Source organism: Pteropus medius, unplaced genomic scaffold (assembly GCF_902729225.1).
Source record: "Pteropus medius unplaced genomic scaffold, Ma_sr-lr_union100, whole genome shotgun sequence".
Lineage (NCBI taxonomy): Eukaryota > Metazoa > Chordata > Mammalia > Chiroptera > Pteropodidae > Pteropus > Pteropus medius.
Genome location: NW_024346667.1, coordinates 11274024 through 11297648, shown reverse-complemented (window position 1 = coordinate 11297648; position 23625 = coordinate 11274024). Strand labels below are relative to the sequence as shown.

General features: G+C 33.3%; 1 protein-coding gene across 6 annotated transcripts in view; it reads right to left on the bottom strand.

Annotated features, from left to right (window-relative positions):
- Positions 1 to 23625, bottom strand: part of ANAPC10 (anaphase promoting complex subunit 10) — a 257736-nt gene that overhangs the window by 215818 nt on the left and 18293 nt on the right. For all 6 annotated transcript variants that reach the window (XM_039876051.1, XM_039876053.1, XM_039876055.1 and 3 more), the window contains exon 4: positions 22307 to 22427. In XM_039876051.1, coding sequence (XP_039731985.1) covers positions 22307 to 22427 — 121 coding nt within the window. The remainder of the gene's footprint in view (positions 1 to 22306; positions 22428 to 23625) is intronic.

Genomic DNA, 23625 nt, shown 5'->3' with positions numbered 1-23625 from the left:
TCTGTGAGACAAATGGAAAGGGAGCTGGAGGAGGCTGGAAGAGCTGTCAGTGATGCAGGGCTGAGCCCAAGGGAAGGAGACAGGGAAGGAAGGAAGGTTGGATGGGCACCTGTCACACTGTATACAGCGCGGTTCCAGGGGAAAGTTTTGCAAGGCTGTTAAGTCTTTAAGCATTCGTTAGTTGCCTCTCTGAAGGCCCCAGAGTCCCCTAGAATGATCCTGCTTTAGTATCCCTGCTGTGCCCACTCACTGGCTGGGGGAAGACTAGAAAGTATGGCTTTGGCACTAACATGGTGATGGATTTCAGAGAGCAGCAGCTGGGGCCATCGGTCAGTTTACTCCTCTAGGTCAGAGATCTGAGAGAAACATTCTCATGGCCACCTCTAGTGGTCTTGTAATGTGTCACCTTGGCTAGCGTAAACTACATTTCCCAGAATCCTCTTCCTTGCATGTTTCTAGTTAGTGGAACACAAGAGATATTTTCATGCAAGATTTGGAGGGTGGAAATGAAACAGCGGCCACTTTAGTTTTTACACTCAAGTTGAAGCAAGCACCCTCGAAGATCACACATGTCACTATTTGCTGGTTCATCTCATTGTCATGGGGCAACAGCCAGGCCTATGGACTTCAAGTTCCAGCATGAGACGTGAAAACAGCTTTGCAGAGTTATTTAACCAACTCCTCCTTGTGTAAGGTAAAATCCTTGTAACAAATCCTTTATTACACACTGCCACCCCCCCCACACACATATATATGCTGTACACACACACACGCCCTAGTGTTCTGCTTCTCAGATTTAACTTGCACTGACACACTGACACAGTAGCTGAGCTGGAGGTACAGGAGGGATGTTTCCAAGAAAAAAATGTGGAACCAAGAGAGTATATGTGACTGTTTCAAAGAGGCATTTTACAGATCTGCCAGATAATTTTGGGATATATTGATAACTGGTAACATTTTTTAAATTAAGGGAAAAAAATGAAGAAACTATTAATTCTAGAAGAATAAAATTATGCCTAAAAAGGAAATTTAAACATAGGACATGACATGAATCGGCTATAAATAATACTTATATAGTCATAATAATGAAAATGTGTATAACGATTTCAGCAAATACCACAAAAAAAACTACTAAGAAGATGAGAAAAAAGTATATGAGAGAAGAAACGGGCTTACAGAGCTAAATCCTAATGCTTTATAGATACGATATCATTAGATCATGTCATTAAATATAGATATGTACACGTTATTTAGAATTGTACATATCTATTACAGATATCTATATACATGTTATTTAGAAATATGAAAGCGAATACTCCCTCCCCACCCCCAAAAAAGGCTAAAATAACTAAGAAGACTGCTAGCAAAAGTGGGATGGGGATGCATGTGGGATAGGGAGAGAGGCGCTAATATAAATGCTATTATAGCCCTCTGTACATGTTTTACTGTAATAAAAATATGCTTAAAATTAAAAATACTAAACTTAAAGAGGTAGTAAAAATATGAAAAAGCTAATGCTGGTCCCTGCTTACCTCTTCAGCCTTATCTTGAATGGTCTTTAAAAATATCACAAAAAGTTAAGCTAGTGGTTACCTCTTAAGGATAGTGAAAGGACCGTAATAGGGTTTACTGCCAGCATCTGGGTTGCTAATAAAGTTCCATTTCTTACATTAAAAAAGTTATATATATATAAACTGTATGTGTTTGTTTTATAAACTTTGGAGAGGAAGAAGCACTAAGTACACAAAAGAAAAAAATTGCAGAAATTCCAGCACACAGTTGCAGAATTTCTCACGCTATAAAGGAGGTTTAGCTTTTTCCAAGTCCTTGATAATCCAGGTAAATTACGATTTGTTGTTAAATGAGCTCTAAAATAAATGAATGTATATTTCATTTACATTTTACATTAATTTCCATTATCTTAGAACAAAAATGAAACAGAATTTGTATGTACAGTAGCTATGAGAAAACCTTATGCAAATATATACAAATTTAGACTTTTCACATGCAGGAGTAATTTTTAAAATATAGCAAATTAAAAAGTTCACTGTCATTCTATCACCATAAAGCTGAATAGTAAATAAATTCTCAAAACAAGGAAAGGTGAAAGATAGTGTTTAGGTACACACGTCAGTAATATATTTAAGGAAACAGGCTGTTTAATGGCCTATCACTGTATTATAAACCACTGAAAAATAGATGAGGGAATTAGGAGTTTAAGATCCCAAAGAATCACTATAAAATGCTTTTTATATAAATCGTTTAACCACTAAGTAAATAACTGCTTATTTTAAAAATTCAGTTGAAGCAGAAAGATATACGGAGACCCAATCACCTTTTTAAAAAATGTTCAATATAGCAATGAAGGCTTTAAGAAAATATTTTCACAATCAAGCTACTTTCAAAAGGACTGTTAAAAAATTAAGGCAAGACTTACAAAAAGCAGGTGACAAACTCAACAGAGACATTTGATTAAGAGACATCTAAAGATTTTTACTGCAAGGATATCATAATTCTATGGAGGTAATAAATAAAAAGCAGAATTCTAACTGCAATATAATCCTAAAAACATTTTAAGGAGATGTGGAGCTCTGAAGGGGGTTGGAAAGAAAGGTAATGGGAATTATTCAGGAGTAGATGAAAGAGACGTCCATTAATTAAGACTGCCTCTGTTCAGTTTTCTGGCTTTATGATTTTTCCTTTTCTATGAGATAATAACAGTTAACAAAAACTAACATGTTTAGAGCACCTAGTCTTTGTCAGGCATTGTTTTAAGAGTTTTACATGTACTGACTTTAATCTAGCTTTGCAACAGCCCTATGAAGCACACTACTTTCATATTCATTTTATACACAAGAAATCTGAGGCACAGAGAAGTTACCTTTCCAAGGTTCACAGTCAAGTGGCAGAGCAGAAACTCAAACTCCAGTAGATGACTCCAAAGCCCATGCTCATGGATCTTTATCAACTCAAAAATGTATATCCAATATTTATGTGTAGCTAAAACTCCCCAATTTTTATGAGATTACACAGAAAAACACACTAGTGGGTACTTCTACAGCCTATTAAAACATTACCAGTTTTCAAGGCTTTGCTCTGTTCAGCTACCATTTATTGAGCTGCTACCATATGCCAAGCACTTAACCCACATTTGTTTTAATCATCCCAACACCACATCTCTAACTTATAGCTGAGAGGTTACATCATTTGCTGTGGGTCACCTAGCTGGCGAAAGATGAAGCCAGGATTTGAAAGTAATATCCTACCAAAACTCTGAATATCAAAGTATAACATAGTCTTAAAGTATGTCTGTCTGAAACAAACAAACAAAGAATATATTCTGAGTACAAGTGAATATAATATGGCAATTCAAAGGGCTATAATCTTATATATGCTTTAAAGAGTTATGGAACTCTGAAGGGCACTGGGAAGAAATGAAGAAAGTAACTGTATGAAAGCCTCACAACAGTCATTGCTTCTTATTAGTTATGGTACCTAGAACTAAAGTATAATATATTAGAGAATACAGGAAGTTCTTGTTAAAGGTCTAGGCAGAGGTGAAAACCCAATATACACCTCCAGTTATATTAAAAATTAAATGCAAACATCTCCATCTCTAATATTCTCAGTAACGGGTTTTCAAAACATCTGAATACACACACATACACACATTTTGCTTGCAAGATCTGTGATTTTCATTGGTCCCATACTTCATGTATATAAATTTTGTTTATAAAAGTACAAAAAGTACAAAAAAACCCACCTCATAATTTACTTTTAAAAGTGTTTATCCGAATCTAAAACATCTGTCTAGAATAGAGAAGGTGGAGTTTTATAAAATTAGTATTTTGCAGTAAGATAATGAATTTTACTTAACATGAATTTTTAAAGCACTAAACTAACTCTATTACTTATTACTCAGACATTATGAAGTTTGACTTCATCTTGATGTGAATTACTATCATTTTGAGAAAAATGTTAACTTGTTTCCTAAAACTGCAACCAGTGACAACTGAGCAGAAAAGCAAAGACATTCTTGTTCTATTCACAAGCACCAACAAACAGCCCAGTGGGGAAGTGGCAATGTGCCAGGTTGCCCTGTGAGCAATTAGGCTTCGTGGCAATCAGAAGACTTGGCGTCTTAGGCCCTTATAAAACTAATATGTTAAGGACTTGATGCTTTTACTTCCTTTCCAGGAGGTATATGTGAGACATACCTTGTTTAGATGATAATCCCTTCCATCTATAGGAGTGAAAGAAAGGTTAAGAGTAATAAAGAGCAAATTGAGACCATGTGAGAGATCAGCAAGCATCATTGCCCACTGGACCAAATTGACTAAATGTAAAAACTGGTCCCACACAGACTGTAATCTCATTCTAATAATCAGAAGAAACAATAATTAAATGGTTGATACAATTATTACGAAATGTAAAAATGCATTTTAATTGATCAAGAAACTCGGAATAAAATGCAGAAGCAAAGAAACTTGAAATCATCTCTCAATGAAAAACAGTTCTAATGGGTAAAAATCTAGTTTTATCAAAGCCATGTATATTTACTCTTTTATTAACCTTTATGTGGAAAATTTCTAAGAAAAAAACCAAATGATGTTGAATGATTCAAATAAACTTTAGGAGACTGTGGGCATCAACTTTCATTTCACCAAATTTAAACCTGAAGTTCCCTACTATCTGGTAAATGCTTTCTCTTTTTGATGTTTTATGAGTCTGAGTGAAAGATGCAGACTGCCAACACACTGGACCACATTTTGCAAGTTTGCTGTCTGATACGACATCCAGCAGCATATAAGAATAAAAATGAAATGAGTAAGATTAAAAATTTTAAAATTATCTAAGGATCATAAATATGCTTTCTAATACATTTCTTGATTAATTACATAGGGTCAATTGAAAAAATTTACTAACTCAATATTGTCAGGAAGCCACCATATTTAATTATCTGAATTTCAACTGAAATACAGGACAAATTTATGACATTTTTATATTCATCTAGCCAAGAAACACTTCACTTTATAAATAAAATAGATTTTAAAGGGCAAAAGTCAATATTTAAATCAATCCTTCTTCATATATATCTCCAACAAAAGCTCATTATTTCTTACCTTCAATACTTTATATTTCATTTAAAGGTTTTCATTATAGTACATAAACATATAAGACTTTTCTCTACTTCTTGATGTGCCAGTGACAATCGTGTAATATACATCTATGACAACTACTCCTATAAACAGAAATCCTCACAGATTTAAAATAGAAGGACCAACAAATGTTTCACCACATTGAGAAAACACAGAGTCTTTATTCCAAAAGGAACTTTCAGTAAAAAAATGATGTGTGAACAGCAGACACTGATGTTCACACAAGCATACTGCAGACAACCCAGCAGGCGGTTTTCTGTTTTTTTTGGATTACGCTCATGAGGTGCTGGCACAATGGAACTTCAATACCATAATTACGTATTTCTCTGTGTATCTTTAAAATAACAGGTAAAGAAAAAAATCAACTACAAAAATAACAAAACTAAATGTTTTTAATTCTTCTTTTCAAAGGATGTAATTTATAACCATTACACAAATAGAGAAGAAGCACAAAAGGGGGAAAAAAAGAAATAAAGTAATGTTCCAAAGCTTCAGTTTACAAGGACCTCACACTAAGTTTTTTTTTCTCTGCAACTCTTACTAGAAACAGTATTATTTGCTAAAAATGCACTAGCTGCCAAGAGCCATGGTCCATCTAAAGCAAAATGCTTGAGATGGAAATAGAGTGTTAATACAGAAAAAGGGCAAGATTCAGTATACAGATTTCTGTAAAACCTATTTAAAGAATAAGATGAAGTTTTAATTTTGATATCTTTTTGACTGAAAAATAATTGCAATACGTAAAATACTAAAATAGCACTGTTAAAACAATAAGATGTAATCAAACTTCAAACTTTCTAATTAAACCTTTTTTGTTAAGTTATTGGGAATTCAACACTAGTCTTGGTTCACATGATAGAACAATGGGAAAATTTTCCGAATGGTTGAACACTAACCCTGACAAGTGTGGAGAGCCAACTACAATACATTATATGGTAGCATAACCTGCCACCCACGTTGCTGAGAGAACAGCTTTCAAACACATGCAGTGAGCTGTAAAACCACAAAATCCCTTATTACACATTGTCTTTCTTACTCTAGGTGAAATATACCATCAATTCTTTCCGTTATAAATCATTTTTTATTACTATTTTTGAAGTCTACTTAACAATTGTCTTTTTCTTACAATGCAAAAGATGCCTTTAATTTTAAAAAAGAAAATGCAACAGGAATGTTATCGCCCTCCTAAAGCATTACAGGGAAGGCTGATATCTCCTTCACAATTTCTCATAGCTTTCTTTGGGGACCCATATCCCTCAAATGAGTTTTAAACAAAAGTGTTTTTTATTTCCCCTTTAAAGACCAAGCCCTGATATTGGTTCACTGAGTTTCTTAAAGCATTTGAAAACATTTGCTTTAAGACTGATATATTGCTCTGGGGATTCTTTAATAAAATACATGGTTTTCAACATTACCAAAAAAGAGGGAGGAGAGAAATTATCAAAATTTATCAGTGTCTCTTCCTAACATTCCTCCCTTCCCCCACTCTGGCACAAATCCAAACTTCAACCAACCAACCAAACAACCAACCAACCAACCAACAAAAAGCCATTTTAGATTCAATGATATAATGGTGCTCTAGACAGTATTTGTCTTATATCGGTAAATAAAATAAGACTGCAGGATAACAAACATGCTTCATCCTCATTACAGCACTGTACTTTGTCAAAGTTGTATTCTTACCTTTCAGAGAAGAGCTCACTGCTATACTGACTATGGAAGCTATACAAAAGGGCTTGAGATACAGAACAAGGGTGAAAATACGACAAACAAGACACACTTTTACAGAGATTCAAAGACACTACTTTTTGAATATTCGAGATAAAATCATTTCTAAGGCTGTGTGTTTCTAACATTTTGCCTGATTAATTTCCCTCCTATCCTTCACATTTCCCTCCAACCCCCGTCCACTGTGACCCACCTCCGCCCATAGTCCGCTAACTGATCCAAGCATTCCAAGACAGTTACAGGACATAACAGTTTCTTCTGGGGTTTTCATTTGCAATGTTGTTGGCAAAGAGAATTTTATTTGTAAGTCTTTCTATTATACTGACAAGGTCAATTAGTCCTGTGAACTATTGGTCTTTCTGCCTGATAGCTTGGTGAATTATTCAAGTGAAACTATTCATAACTCATAACTGAATGTAGCCAATTAACCTCAGAAACATGACAATATTGGTATCTAATGGGATTTCAGGTTTATCTTAACATACCACAGTAATGTAATTTTCTCCAATTTGGCGGTATATTATTTGATAGAAACTCTATATTTTTCTCAAATTCATTAATTTGTAGGTTATGGTACACATCAAATTATATAGAGTAATTTCTATTTTATGGAAGTTCATAAAAATGTTGAAACTTTTAAAGACAATAATCAGCTATTATGCTTACATTTGCCTATGTGGTTTACACAACTAAAGAATATGAGACCCCTTAATACGCAACGTCCAGTGCTCTTTTCAAGATTTCTCCCAAGGTGCAGAAAGCACTACTACTCCCCCAAAGCTAATGTGGAATTGAATCTGTATTCTACTTCAAATATTCAAAATATCTTTAAGTTGTCAAATATTATTTATTTTTTAAAAACACAAAAGAGAATTTGCATTAACTGAGTGTTTACTATGTGATAGGCAATATGAATAAGTACTTTGCAAACTTCATCTCACTTAGTCATCTAAAAGATCCAATGAAACGAGCATTGTTATCCCTGTTTTATGTATGAGGAACCACAGGTTTCAAAGGGGCTAAATGTGTCCCCAAGTTTCACATAGCTAGTAAGTGACAAAATTGAGATTAGAAACCAGATTTGTCTAGTTTGCTAAATTGTGGTCTTTCAACTCACTTGACCTGAAAAAAAATATGAGCTAATCCCTAGTTATCTCCCAGTATCATTTTGTATTAACTGGACCATAGAGTTAATAAACCATTCTATAAAAGAATGATATCCAATCATTACTGAGCAACAACTAGGAGATGAATGAACAAGAGAGTTTTGATATTCATATAATTATATCAACACTAAAGTTTTATTAACAGTAAGACAATACTCCAATTTTTTTCTTATCACTTCCAGCCCAAATGCACTCTCACATATATATGAATGTATACGTGATCTTCCACACAAGACTGTACCCATATGTTACCTGTTCACATGCACACAAATTCATCCAAACTGTCCCACTCAATACTTCTGGTTTCTAAGCCAAAAAATGGTCTATTATGTCAGGTCACAAAGAAGTGAAAAGCTGTCTTAATACCACAAGTATCAACCAAAGTGCCCTAGGAGCAAATGCCTATTAACAGGAATGTGTCTTGGGCATTTCCAAAACTCTGTTACTACTTTCAACTTCCCTCCTATAGGAGGCTTCAGACCGGCTGGACTGACTCTTGGGGCTTCATTCACCACTTAGTGGAAATGTTTGTAAAAACATTTGTGCAATGAGGATAGACAGAATCTTTGTTAAAAATACTGGCTTGGCTAAAAGTCATGACAATTAGGGTGTGCATTAACAATTTTTTTTTTTAATGCCCACTTATACCCTCCACACTATAAGTTTATTACTATTAATATTATATTAGTTTAAAAGAATATATCCTGCAGAGAGAGTATTAGGGCTAAGAATGAGAATTCAGAGTCATCAATATTAAGTCAGCTTTGCTTATTTTTAAAATAAATCAAAATAAATATCATAAGCACAAAAAATTTCAAGAACAGAGTACGAAATCAAAGTTAGTAAACTACTACCTTAGTCGATAAAGAGAAATCTAATATTTTGACACAACAGATCAACATGTGATCCAACAGATCTTATGTTATTAACTAGGTCATATCAGAAAGATTAAAATTGCTAAACTATTCCTTTCCAAAAGCCACAAAAAAGTAATGCCACTGATGCTGTAGTTTCAAAGGATTAAATCTGTATATTTAATCCAATGCCAATGGAAATTTCATTAAAATAAGAAACAAAAAACTAGAAATTCCACATGGGATGTATGCTCAGTCCAACTGTGAACAACTTGATACTGAAATGCCAAATATCTATATCAATTAAAAAAACACACACACACTTTATGATTAGATCTGGCAGTAGGAATTGAATCCAAGACAACCCATCTAACATCTATTACTAGAACAGGCCTTAATAAAGATAAGTCACATGTATTTAGCACGTTTTGATCTTGTGTAGTCATGTATTAGTAAAGATAAAGCAAGCAGCCATTAACGAAACTAAAGGAAAAAGTATGGAATGACTTATACTGACTGAAAAACCTATGTATTTGGTATATTGCAGATGTTCTCATACATCTTATCTCGATCTTCACAACCACCCAAACAAGATAGGTATTATGATTCTCATTTTTAAAGACATAAACAGAGGTTAAGAAAGAAATGAGAAATTTGCCCTGTATCACAAAATAAAAACTTCACAGTACCAAGATTCCAACTCTCATCTGACAAACTCCAAAAACCACAATTAAAGCAGCATGTGGCAAAGACAATCTAGAAACATGTTCCTTCCTCTGGCTTAGGTCTCATCCTTCTGTCCTACTTTGAATACAATATTTAAAATCCAGACTGCAGATTATGAAACAGACTGGGTTTTTGCCCCACAAGCCAAGGTTCGAGAACTCCACGTTCAATGGTGAGTACGATATGACTCTAGGGAAACAGCAGCAAGTTTCAAATGACTACAACTTCGGGTTAAATGGAGTTCAGTGAGTCATGGTAATTCCATGCTACTGATAATCCTGATCTTAGTCAACAGAAAATTTTCAAAGTTGAATTCTACATTTGCCTTAGACAATTCTCTCTCAACACAGGGCTTATCTTCATATAAAATAACTATTTTAAAGCCTAGAACACCTCTCAATGCCTTTCACCAATTTTCTCAGAGAAATGATAAAATTTTGAAATGGATAAAGCTAACATTTAACAACTGGATTTTACAAACTAGCTGAGAATAAATTTGACTTTTTATCCTTTTATTACCTTAAATGTGAAGCAGCTACCTAAATACTAAGGTAGAAGAGTGAATGCAGGCAGTAATTTCTTTTCACTCCTCAGTTTGTTCTTATTCCCTAAAGTGCCTTCCTTATCATACTTAACCTGAGCTTATCACCTTTGGGCCATGATAAGAGGGAAATCATGAGTCTCCTAGATTCTCCCAAGGAAAATTACAGTCTCTTTAGTCATTATCTTCTCTAAGATCACATGCTTAGTGATTCTGCTAGGGCAGAATCCATTTAAGAACTAAACTTTCTTGGACCCTTTTCTTCAGTAAAGCTAAAAGAGGTGCTCCTCCACTATATTTAAAATAAACACAAGGCCATTGAAGAAAAAGAAACTGCACAAGTATCAACATAGGCATGTGAGTAATCAAGACAGATACTGTCCTAGAGGTAATGGAAAGTATCCAAGATTTGTGGCAGCTAAGAAGAAATATGCCATACAATTACCAAATAAATGGCAGAAGAATAAGATTAGTGCACAGAAATATATATACAATCGTCATTAAGTAGGTCGCAAATTTAGCTCCATGGTTCTTGGCAGTCAAAGCAATGTGGGCATCATTATTGGTTCTGACACAGTCCAGAGATTCTACTTACAAACAGAGCTATTAAGTTCATTTAATCACATGTGCACATTATTAACTACATAAGCAACTGCTAACTAACAGGGTTGACATACTTCTCCCCGCACCCACTGCTTCCTCACAAGAGGTAGGTTTTTCCTATTTATCAAAGACCCTAAATTGAAAGTTCTTGAGTAAGGGGGGGGGTGGGGTGGGGTGTGTGTGTGTGTGTGTGTGTGTGTGTGTTGAAAACCAAAATGCTTTTCCTGAATTCAGATCTGAAGGAAATTTTTAATCTGGCTCTGTATAAAAAAGGAGACTTGTGATATAGACTACATCCTCAACAATATTTCTAATAGAATTATAATAACAAATCTCATAATTTTATGCATTTCATGTAGACCCATGAATTACCACTAAAGTCTATAAAAGCAATTTAATAAAATAATGCAGCCAAAGTATAATATTTATAACAGCTAAAGAACATGCATGTCTTTTAAGCAGTTCCCAATTTTAAAAAACATAGGAAATTCGACTCTTGGAAGAACAGTCTGAAGATCTAAGAATAAGCTTTTAAGACTATTGGCATCACAGTCATTTGTTACACAAGTTTTGCCGTAATTCATAAAACATAAAAAAAAATAAAGCTTTCGGATTAACTTTTGAGGTTTTAAAAATTATATTTAAAATGAGTACAAAACTTACTTGGACAATTAAAACATATGCAATATTTTTTTAAAGGGTTATTCCTTTTTCTCATGGATCTCAAAGAAACTGAGATTAGAGGAATAAGTGAAAGGCTAAAGGTATTGTGTATAGTTATAATAAAAAGGGACTCTATATACAAACAACATATATTGATTGGCCAGATTCACTACAATTAAGTGAAATGAGAGAAAACCAAAAACAGGACCTTGAAGGATGATACACTCTGTCTAAAAAACTTTATTTACTCTAAGGACACTATCTACCATTAAATAATCACAGAGTACCTTTTCTTCGACTTCAGAGCTTACTGAATCTAAATACCTAGGTTAATTCATATAAAATTAAATTCATTAAGTTAAAAAATATAAGATTATTTTAACTGAGATTTTAAAAAATAATAAGAGTAAAATAACACTATTTACTCTAAACATTCACAGAGTTAGAATCTATATATTTGCAAATTTGCTTTTTAAATTATACAGTAGATATATTAATATACTAAAATAGTATTTAGTAGTTATTGGTTATAAGTTTCTATTATGATCATTTTATTTATTTCTATTATAAAATTAGAGATGTTTTCCTACAGGGAAAAAAAAAAAAAAAAAAAAAAAAAAAAACTGTGGTACTCATTATTATGAAAACAGAAGTTGCCAGCATGTTATAATTATTATTTTATATGAGCTCAATGTGCCAGTCATGCCCTAAGAAACTTTTTCCCCTGAATGATGGGGAGGGAGAATGATGAGGAGAGTGTATTACATACAGGTTTCCCCAACTATCCAAAAGTAGAGTATTCCTATGAAAGCCTTCCATTAGCCAAAATGGCATTGTAAAGCAAAGAAGCAAGTACCATTAATTTATATGAAAAATTTTTTAGCATTCCTAGGCCCAAAATATAACCTACCAATTCAGACCAAATAAGACATAAAACCTAAAATAACACTAACATATAGTACAATCAGGAATGATAGGATAAATACATCTAATGCTTTATGTACTATTGATCCACTCAAGCACCAGACTTTCCATTTTACTGGTTACTGAGTAAAATGAGTAATGGATAATGGCAAACTAAAAGAGACACAGTGCTACTAGCAGAATCAATAATAACAGGCAGCTTTCAAGATTCTTTCTCTCTGAATGTTAATAGTGGAAATGGTGGATGCGGACAAGATCAACACACACACACTGTCATTATTTCATTCACCACTAGCAAAATCTTGATTTCCATCTAGTTTCACGCTAAGTGTAATACCCAATGAGCTCTCTTTAGGCTTTCCTGATACTTTAGGACACATCTTGCTAACGGATGCACAAAACAAATCGACATAAAGTGCAGATGCTCACAGACATAGTTCAGAGGTGTGGCGGCTTGATACTGGGATGCTGTGTGGTTCCCAGGGAAGGAGCTTGGCGGGTCCCTCCGGCTGCTCAGTGTGCTCGCTGGCCCTATCATGGCTCGCTGTAAAATGAACATGGAACCCTATTTTTGCTTTTTGCCCTTTTTCCTAAAAGTGAAAATCCTCTTTGGATTTCTTTTGGTTAGTGAAAACAGGTACTAATGCAGGTCTTTCATAAAAATGAAGCAGAGTAACACTTTTGAAAAACAGAGAATATCTGTATTTTGTTTTTTTAAAAAACTAGTTTATGTATTTAGAGCAATTTTCGATTCACAGCAGAACTGAGTAGAAGGTACAGATTTACCATACACCTCCTGCCCCCTAGAAACAGAGCCTCCCCATTACCAACATGTCCCACCCGAGTGGTACATTTGTTACAACTGAGGAACCTACACTGACATCATCATCATCCAAAGTCCAGAGTTTACATTAGGGTTCACTCTTGATGTTGTACACTTTGTGGGTTTGGACAAATATATAATGACATGTATGTACCACTATCGTATCATACAGAGTATTTTCAATACCCTAAAAATCCTCTGTGCTCTGCCTATTCCTCCCTCCCACCACCACCCCCAACTCCTGCAACCACTGATCTAAACTGTCTCCATCCTTTTGCCTTCTCCAGAATGCCACATAGTTGGAATTATACAGTATATAGCCTTTTCACATTGGCTTCTTTCACTTAGTAATATGAATTTAAGGTTCTTCCATGTCTTTCCATGGCTTGACAGCTCATTTCTTTTTGACAGTGAATAACGACCAATGCCTGCATGTACAAATGTTTATGCTCAAAACATTAGCATTACAAGTATCAATCGATTTTCAATAGAATATATTTAAAAAGCGAACAATTTTTAAGTACATTTCAAAAAGCTATAGTCAATCATCCGTCACTCACTAGCTCATTTCTTCAGCTACACACTTCAATTTTTCTTAAAAACGTAAAGAAATGTTTTGGCAACTTGTAATTAAATATGATTTTAAGGGGAAAAAAAAAGTGGAAGGAATATGTACTGCATGTTGATTCCTAGCTATACTTCTGACTTGCTGTGTGACACTGGAGTGTACTTCACATAGGCAATCTGTGTCTCATTTGGAAAATAATGTGCTTGTACGATTAGAAGTTGCTAACTGGTGGCCCTTTGGCCATATTCAGCGTGTGGACATACCATATTTGCTCAGCATGTTTTAAAAATTGCAAAACTTCGCATTCAAATCTAGATTTCTGATTTCTGATTTTAAAAAGTATAATTGGCAACATTGTACCTACATTCCCATGTGGTAACAAAGGCTGAAACCGAATAGTCGCTGTCCCCTTAAATAAGGCTTCAACTCTTGGTGTTATAGCACCTGCCTGACTGCTTAGTATCTAATTTTTTTGATGAACTAGATTACCTCTAAAGTTTCTTTAAGTTCCAACCTTCTGACATTTAGAGTGAGCCATATAGCAAAAGCTTCATTTAAACTCTCTAAGTCTCAGTTTTATTTGAATATCGGGATAGTAATAACATCTGACCACAACTTGAGCTTTAGAGAGACAAAATAAAATAGTGAGTGCTAACTGCTTCGCACAGTGATGTGCATGTAGAAAGTACTTAATAAATAGCAGAGGTGACAATACACACAAATAAGGGTGAACACGGTAATTCAAAAACAATCCTTTGATGGTCAGTCCAATCTAAACCACAGTTGAAATACTGATCCTTTTTTTTCTGAATGCAATATTTGGTCCTACTGAAATAATCAACCATTTGCCTCTAATTTTGAGAGGTTATTAATTCTTCATTTACCACATTTCGAATAAGAGGCTGAGAAGAAAATGAAGGCCCTGCATGGACTTACCTCGATTACGATACACGTTAAAATTCTGATAAAATTTTTCAGTAGATAGTTTTCAGTAAGACTTGCTGCTACTATTATTCTAATCAGAGACATGTTCGTTGCCAAAAATAAAGATTCATTCAAAAGTTTCTAAAGGAAGAAGGGGCTTCCTAATAAATTAATATACCCATGGGAATGATGGAAAAAGTAAAAAACCATGTACTGGAGAGGGCAGTAAATGGAAACTATTTGGGGTACCAGTCACTTGTTTAACTCTGTTTTTCTCTCTCCTGGTTGTCTTTATCCTGGCATCCACTCTACCTCTTCCCATATCTTATAATTTATATCCCTCTAACTTTAAAACTTCAGTTTGCACGGGGCCATCCACCTTACCTGCCCTCTCCACATCGCCATCACATCAAGTCTTGCTGCTAACTGGCTTGTTGTTTTTTAAGAGTCATATCTCTGACAGAAGCAAAAAAGTAAAAATAGAACTACCGTAGGATCTTGCAATCCCCACCTCTGGGTATATACCAAAAAAAAAAAAACTGAAAGCAGGGTTTCAAAGAGATTTTGCACACCCATGTTCATGGCAGCATTACTCAAAATAGTCAAAAGGTGGAAGTGACCTGAGTGTCCATCAATGGATGGATAAACATAATGTGATATAGACATACAATGGAATATTATTTAGCCTTAAAAAGGAAAGAAATTCTGTCACACGCTATAACCTAAATGACCCATATGAGGAAATTGTGCTAAGTGAAATAAGCCAGTCACAAAAATACTTTATGAGTCCACTTATATGAGGGATCTAAAGTTGCCAAATTAATTGAAATAGAAAGTAGAATGGTAGCTTCCAGGGGTAGAGGGGGCATAAAAATGAGAAAGAGATGTTTAATTGATACAGATTTTCAGTTTTGCAAGATGAAAAAGTTCCGCAGATCTGTTATACAATAATGTGAATATACTTTACACTACTAACCTCTACACGTCAAAATGTTGATGGTAAATTTTACGTGTTTTTTATCACAATTTTTTTTAAATTATCTGAAAGAATCAGATTTGCCCAGATAATCTTTATAAAGCAAACTAAACAAGCATGTGTCAGTAGCAAGCCAATGGACTGACTGGTATATCTGGCAAATTTTTATTAAATACCTATTATTTTTGACAGTATGCTAGGATCTCAGGCAAGTGCCCACACCCTCCCTGTTCAGCTGACCACAGTAGACTTCCCTTATATAAAAGAGGGTGATAATCTGTATCTCTAAAGACTTGTCATTTTCACTTTTGTAAGCACATATTTCTATTGCATTATATCCTGCCATAGGGTTAAATAATGGTTTTTTTTTTATTGTTTTCATTTGTTTGTTTTCTTTGTCCTCGGCTGTTACTACTGTTACACTTCCTAAAAGAAGCAGTGTTCTTCCATAACTGCTGCAAAAGAGCACTTGAAAAAGCACTCTCGTCAACTTCAAAGTTTACTTTAAGTATGCATCGGCAGTACAAAACCTTCCAATTCAAAGCATTATGAAACAAAACAAGAATCTCCTTCACAATCTTCTCACTTGGAACGAATACTATGGTAGGAAAAACTGGAATTCCTATCATTAAGACAAATAATTTCATTAGTCTCAAATCTATAAATTTAGAGGATATTACTCCAAAGAGTGATGAAACTACTTGCAAGAATTGCCTGTGTTCAGAATTGCATTAAATAAATTGCCTTTTAAAACATATGTAACACAGGCTTATGAAGAAAACTTTTCGGTCTCTACCTAAATGGATACTCCTAGACATTTTCAGCTTCCGTGACATCATATTCTCTTGATTTTCTGTCTCTCGCATTTCCTCTCAGCTTTTTTTTTTAACTGGATAATCTTTTTCTACCCAGTTCTTGCATTTTAGCATTTCCACAGTTCCAGCCCTGGCATTCTTCTTTTCTACTTTACACACACCCTGAATTAATCAAAACTCACATCTAAGCTTCTACTTACACACTGATGATCCCCAAATCTACACCTTTAAACTAGACTTCTTTCCTCAGGTTCAGATCCACATATTGAAAAGCCCTCCAACTGAAAAGATACCAAAAATCAGTGACAAAAATTAATCTCATTAGCTAACCGTTCTCTCCATCCCCACCCCAACGGTCCTTAGCTCTGTACTCCAGTTCTGATTAATGGCAACATTTTTCCAGCTGCCAAACCTGAAGAGAATTCTAGATTTTCCCCTTCTATCTACTTGAACCCACTACCCATGCTCCAAGTGTACTCCAGGTAGCAATCAGTCACAAGTCTTTTTAATTCTACTACAAATACATCCCTTTTGAACCCAACTTAGTTAAACCCATAGCCTCAGTTAAATTTTCATAATTTTCATTTGGATATTATCTAGCTGGTCTTCACATTGCTCCAGCCTCAGCATTCCCAAGATTAAACTGTATCAGTGTTTCCTAATTTAAAGTCTAAACTCCCTAGAAGTGTGACAGTAAGCACAATCTCACTTTTGTCTTTATATTTTCACTTTAACAATTACTTTTATTTCCAGCAAGAAGGTAAACTCCTTATTACCATCAAAATAAATGTGTTTAATGACTAAATCCTTCTCCAGTCTTTCTTAACACTCCTTGCCACCTACCCAGCTTTCAGGCATACTTAAAAACTTGCAGTTCTGCCCTTATGTCAGATCTCAGGCTTCCACACCTTTACGCATACGCTGTGTCCCTTTTAAGAATGCCCCCACTTTACTCTCCATCTGAGTAGGCTTTATATTGATCCTTGAGATTCAGTTAAACCATCATCTCTTTTCGACACTTTTTAAACTATTGTTCTAACATTCCATGTGTTCCCATACTCCCTTGGATGTATTTACTATTGTAATTGTTGAGATTTATTTACCTCTCTCTTCCATCAGACTAGGAAGTGCTTAAGGACAGAAAAAATGACTATCTTTGCTGTATCCCCAGTACCAACATAGTGCCTGGCACTTAGCAGGCCCTAATTATATATTTACAGAATAAAGTATGAATTTGTCTTGTGTGGGAATGCCAGACTACATCTCTTTAAAAATCTAAAGTCAAAAAAAAAACCTATAGTCAAAGTTTATGGTAAAAAAAAAGATACAAGAATATTTCTCTGTTAAAAATACATATGCTATTTTATTGTGCAAACTATTTTAGTTTCAAAAGGAAATATAGCCCAAATGCACAGTTACCTCAATTTCGTTTTGGAAATAAGTAATGCATATAATTATAATTTTTTAAATTGTATGTGTTACTTTTAAGAGAGAGATAAAGGAGAATGACAATTCTGGCCTAAAAATTATGAGTATCACACAAAATATTCTAAACTCATTTCAAAGATGTTCTAAAGTTACATATAAAAACTAATTTTAAAAATGTTTTCTTTCAGTTAAATTCAATAAAAACCATCTTTCCAAAGGCTCAATAAATTAAACACTCTATCTTAGCAAACCAATTTATGTTTGTGGGTACTACCTACATTATTACACTTTATATCAAGTTCTTTAAAATAGGCCCCTGAAAGGAAAGTAAATCAGTGATTTTAAGATCAATGGACAGAGTCAGAGCCTGTCTGCATCTTCTTGTTCTACCACACATATTAATGAAACTCAAATTATAATAGTAAATGTTATTTTAACAGAAGAGCTGACTTATTAACCACTCCTGTCAGAGTACCATATATAGACTCCCATAGCCACACAACATGGAGAGCCAAAAGGCTTGCCTACATGCAACAGAGGGAAAGTATCATTACAGCTCTCAACACTGAAGACTTGTTTCAAGCCATCTCCTAAAAAAATAATAATAATAATAATAAAAAGACTTGGTAAAAGCTTTATTATCTGAAGATAAAAACACGGCTTAAAATTCACTAAAGTGCTCAATCTTGTGCTCCATCAGTATTTTATTCTTCTGTAACCACAAATTTTAGAAGCAAACTACTATCAATGAACCAATGGACAACTTCCAAATATGCTGCAAATATCTGCTTAATTTTAAGTTAACAAGTTGTTTTTCACAGAACTGTATAGAAATAATTTTGAGAACTGTGACTGTATGTCTAATAAATCACATTAGTTTTATATTTAAGTACAAATATTTCTACAATAGTTTTTAAAAACAGAAACAATCAGCCCTCTGTATCTGCAGGTTCCACATCTGCATATTCAACCAACTACAGGTTGAAAATATTTGAAAAAAAGTTACATGTACTATGCAGTTAAGCCTCTGAGGGTTGCTCTGTACTGAACATGTACAGCTTTTTTGTCTTGTCATTATTCCCTAAGCAATAGAGTGCAACAAGAATTTATATAGCATTTACATTATATTAGGCATTATACTAATCTAAAGATCATTCGAAGCATACAGAAGGATGAGAATTGGTTATATGTAACTACTACGACATTTTTATAAGGCAATTGAATATCTGAGGACTTTGGGGGAGGACGCTCTGAGGGATGACTGTAACTAGTTAGCAAACTGAAAGGACTTTAAGTTTTCTTGGATTTTAGCTGGAGATGTTTTCTATAGTGTTAAAATGGTCCCATCTAAGATATAGTACTTATTTGGTTCCTTGTTCTAAGTAACAAAAATTTACTTCACATATATTTTCTCTTTTGAGAATAAAGGAAAAGAACATTAAACCAAAACATAATGCTAAAATACAAAGGATTTAAAATTTTTTAAAGCAACTATATCTTTATTTGAAAATTTCCCTTGAATAACATCTTGAACACTTGAACATGACTTCTTGCATAAAAGTAACACAAGTGAAAAGATAATGACATAAAGTCTCATGTTAAATGAGTGTTAAATCTCACTTTTATTTAGAAATAGTCTCTTGTGTAGAAACAATAAATTATAAACATCTTATAAAATGTTCTCCAGTTTTTGGTTTCCAATTTGTGTAGAATGGATAATTTTGAAAAAGAAAAAGTAGAATGAGTCATGTAAATAAATTCAACATTGGTGTCAAAAATATTCTATTTGGCCAAACCCGGTGTTAGTATCTTTCAGTCATCAAGCCGAAAGTATAAACTTCACTTCTTTTTTAAGTCATTTCTCATGTGTAGAGGTTAAAATATGCATTCTATAATAGTAAAGAGTCTGATCTCTTTGTAGAGATTTTACTACAAAGAACAATGATCTAGATATATATTTATGCTTCATAACTGAAATGAAGGAAGAATATGATAGAAAAAGAATAATTTTGGAATAAATAGGATAGCCATTAGCTTTTCTCACCCTGAACTAAATTGTTAAAAAATTACTCAAATCAATAGTAAAATTATAAAAAAAAATAGGTTTTTAGAGTATTTCAAGTAAACAAATCCATAATTTCTAGTAAAAAGGAAAACCCATTAAAACACTTCAATACACACTACACCCTCCAGTGGCAAGCATCCATGGAAAAATATAAAAAGATTTAGTTAAATTTTCCTCTCAGTTAAATCAATCCTATAACTAATGAAATGATGGCTCTAAAACCTCATAAAAGTTCACACTATTTTAATCACTATCTGAGTTAGAAGAAGCAAAGATTTTTTAAAAAATAATTTTGATCTTATAGAGGAGTAATATAAGAAACAAAATCATGATCTGCTTATTTTTCCTTAAAAAACAAAGTGCTATCAGATTCTTATTTCTTTAATTTATAAAGGAAAAAGAGTAAGAATACATCACATATAAAGATGTATAAATAAAAGATGAAGTATCTTTTATATCATGAGCTGCAAAAGCAGCACTAATATTTTAAAGCAAAATCTAAAAATTATGGTTCCTTAGTGAGAACTGTGGCAGAAAAGCAGTATGTTCGTTAAGTTTTTCAGGAAAACAACTTACATTATCACCTGGTAATATTTAGTATTACTAGTCTCATGTGGTTATGTGGTCACTACACAGAAATATAAATACACTTAGAATAAAATTAAGAGGCTACCTAAAAGAGCCTTTATTCTATGTGGCTAATGTTTTAGCGCTTAAATGATAAAATAGAAGCAAAGATTAGATTAAAAATATTCCACAATGGTCTAAATATCATTTAAATTTTCTCTAATTTACAACAGAATAAAAGACATTTATAAATATAGAAATCATGTATGAAGATGTAAATTTTCCAAAATGCATCAAAGAATTTTTGAATACACAGACACAGACACACACACACACACTCAGACCCTTGGAAAAACTAGTACAACTTAAGACTACTTGAGGTATTGAACTTATTAACTAGGACATGAGACTAACAATTAAAGGACAACAGTGACATCTAGCGAACATTTCAAATACATACCACACATATTTCGGATCGAAACATTTTATTTCTAGTGTTTCACGTATTTCAACCTGACTGAGCAATTATATGACGAATCTTAAGCTTTAAAGCAAAACAAGATTATTCTGTTCTCAAAAGGTTTCTCAATATTAGTGACTCAATCATGTGATAAATAGAAAATGTAGAGACAGGGTCTGAATAGAAACACTAAGTCAAATGAGAGTGCAGGCCACAAAAAAACTGGAAGCCTTCCAAAAATTAAGGGTCTTCTCAGATCTCTCTAAACCAAGCAATTTTCAAAGATTTTAATGATTATTTGAGCTTATGATTTTGACAAGGAAAAATGCCAAAGGCCTGAACTTCACAGGTATACAATTCAAAATTATTGAAAATATCTCTCAAAAGTAAATATTTTGAACTTATAAAATTCAGGTCACAAAAGCACTGTCTTAATAGCTTCGAAAAGTTATACAAAGGATAAATAAACTGTGGTATATTCAAACAGTGGACTACATCTCGGGAATAAAAAATGAAATAATAATACATGTAATAACACGGATTAATCTCAAAAAACAGGTTGAGTCAAAGAAGCCTTACACAAAAGTTACACCCTGTATGATTCCACTTATATGACATTCCAGAACAGGCAAAACTGATTTATGGAATGAATACACATAGACATACATACACAAAATCAGAAAAATAGTTACCTCCGAGAGTAGGATGAAGATGGAGATTGACTAGGAAAGGATATGACGAAATTTTCTGGGGTAATGGAAATGTTCTGTGTCTTAACAGGAATTGGAGTTACACAGGTATATGCATTTGTCAAAAAGCACCAAAAAATAGACTTAAGATCTGTGCAAAATTTATATAAATTTTACCTTAAAAAAATGAACCTTAAGCAAATACTAATAATTCCAGTTATATATCATGCTGAAGTATTTGGGGTTGATATGTACAGATATCTGCAACTTACTTTGAAACACATATAAAAATCAGATGGATTGACAAATTTTAATAAAGCAAATACAGCAAAACATTAACAAATTGTAGAATCTAGAAGGTAAGTATACTGGGATTCACTATACAATACTTCACCTTTTCTGCATGTCTGAAAATTTCCATATTAAATATAGGAGAAAATAAAGACAATTAGAATTCAAAAGAAAATAAAAAATACTATAAAAAAATTAAAAATGTTTTCTTAAATACCAACAACTTTTGTTTGACACATTTACATTTTAATCTCTCTAATCTAATATTAAATGTGATTATCTTCTAAAGAGCCTGAGTTACAGGATAACATATATATTTAAACTTGAAAGACATACCCGAATTTCTTGAAGGTTGTGGAAATTATTTCCTACTCTGACTGAGATCTTGCTTGGAGTATAGCTTTCATCAGATTTGTAGTCTGCATAAATACATAATGTCTTCACAGTTGTTTTTCTTCTAAAAGCAATAAAGTAAAAACAACATGACCTTTATCGTGTGGCGAGATTATATCTAAAATATCTTCTGATTTTAAAACTCATAGTTTGCTAAAATGAGTATTTAAATCAACAATTTCCATGTCTTTTACTTTTAACGATGAAAACGAAGAACATGTAAAAGTACAGATACACATTTTACTTATATAGACATCTCTTATCTAGACATGGTCACGAACCAGATGTGAGCAAAGAAGGAACAATTAAGCCGAATTAGGCACCTTAGAGTACAAACAAGCACTAAGAATTTCAGTCCTCTTCATTTGTATTTTAGACAAAGAAATTATTCTAACAAGCTTAGTTTTTTTTACTAATTACTTAAGTTCCTATGTTAATACTTGAAAATAATTAGCTAAGTGAAAAATTAAGCCCAGTAAAGAAAAAAGCAACTTTTTAAAAACAAAGTATAACTTCTTCCCTAATACAAGAAATAAAACTCTGCTATTTTTTAAATATACATATTTAAAAAGATAAACAAAGACTATATAACAGAAAATTAATCTCAGAAAAAAAATGCAAGTGACTAAAAACATGAAAATATGTTCAATATCTAATAATCAAAGAAATAGAATTTAAAACACATAGACATTAGCTTTGTTATATTGTAAAATATTTAAATGAATGATAATACTCAAATTGATTAGAAAAGGGTACTTTCATAGCCACTTAGTCAGTATACAACCTCTGACCCACAATTTCAACTTCTAAGAATGCATTAAGACAATACTACCACTACTACTTAAAAACGAATGCAGAAAAATGTTTATTGTCCTGAGGTTAAATTATTGAAAAGTTACAAACAACTAAATATATATCTCAGCAGAAAATTAGTAAAATACATTATATTATATCCATTCAATGAAATACTATACAACTATTTAAAATAATCATACAGATATATAGAGTAGGAAAAAAGCAGATTACAACACAGTATATGCAGAAGGATCACGTTTTGGGGCAAACAAAATATTTTAAAGGCCTATAAAACTGTGTGTGTGTGTGTGTGTGTGTGTGTGTGTATGTCTTAAAGGTGTGTTGTGTGTGTGTGTGTTGTGTGTGGTAGAGTGAAGGAGGAGAGGGGAGGAGAGGAAGAGATAAAGAGAGAGAGAGAGAGAGAGAGAGAGAGATCTAGACAGACTCATACAAAAACAGCAAAAATT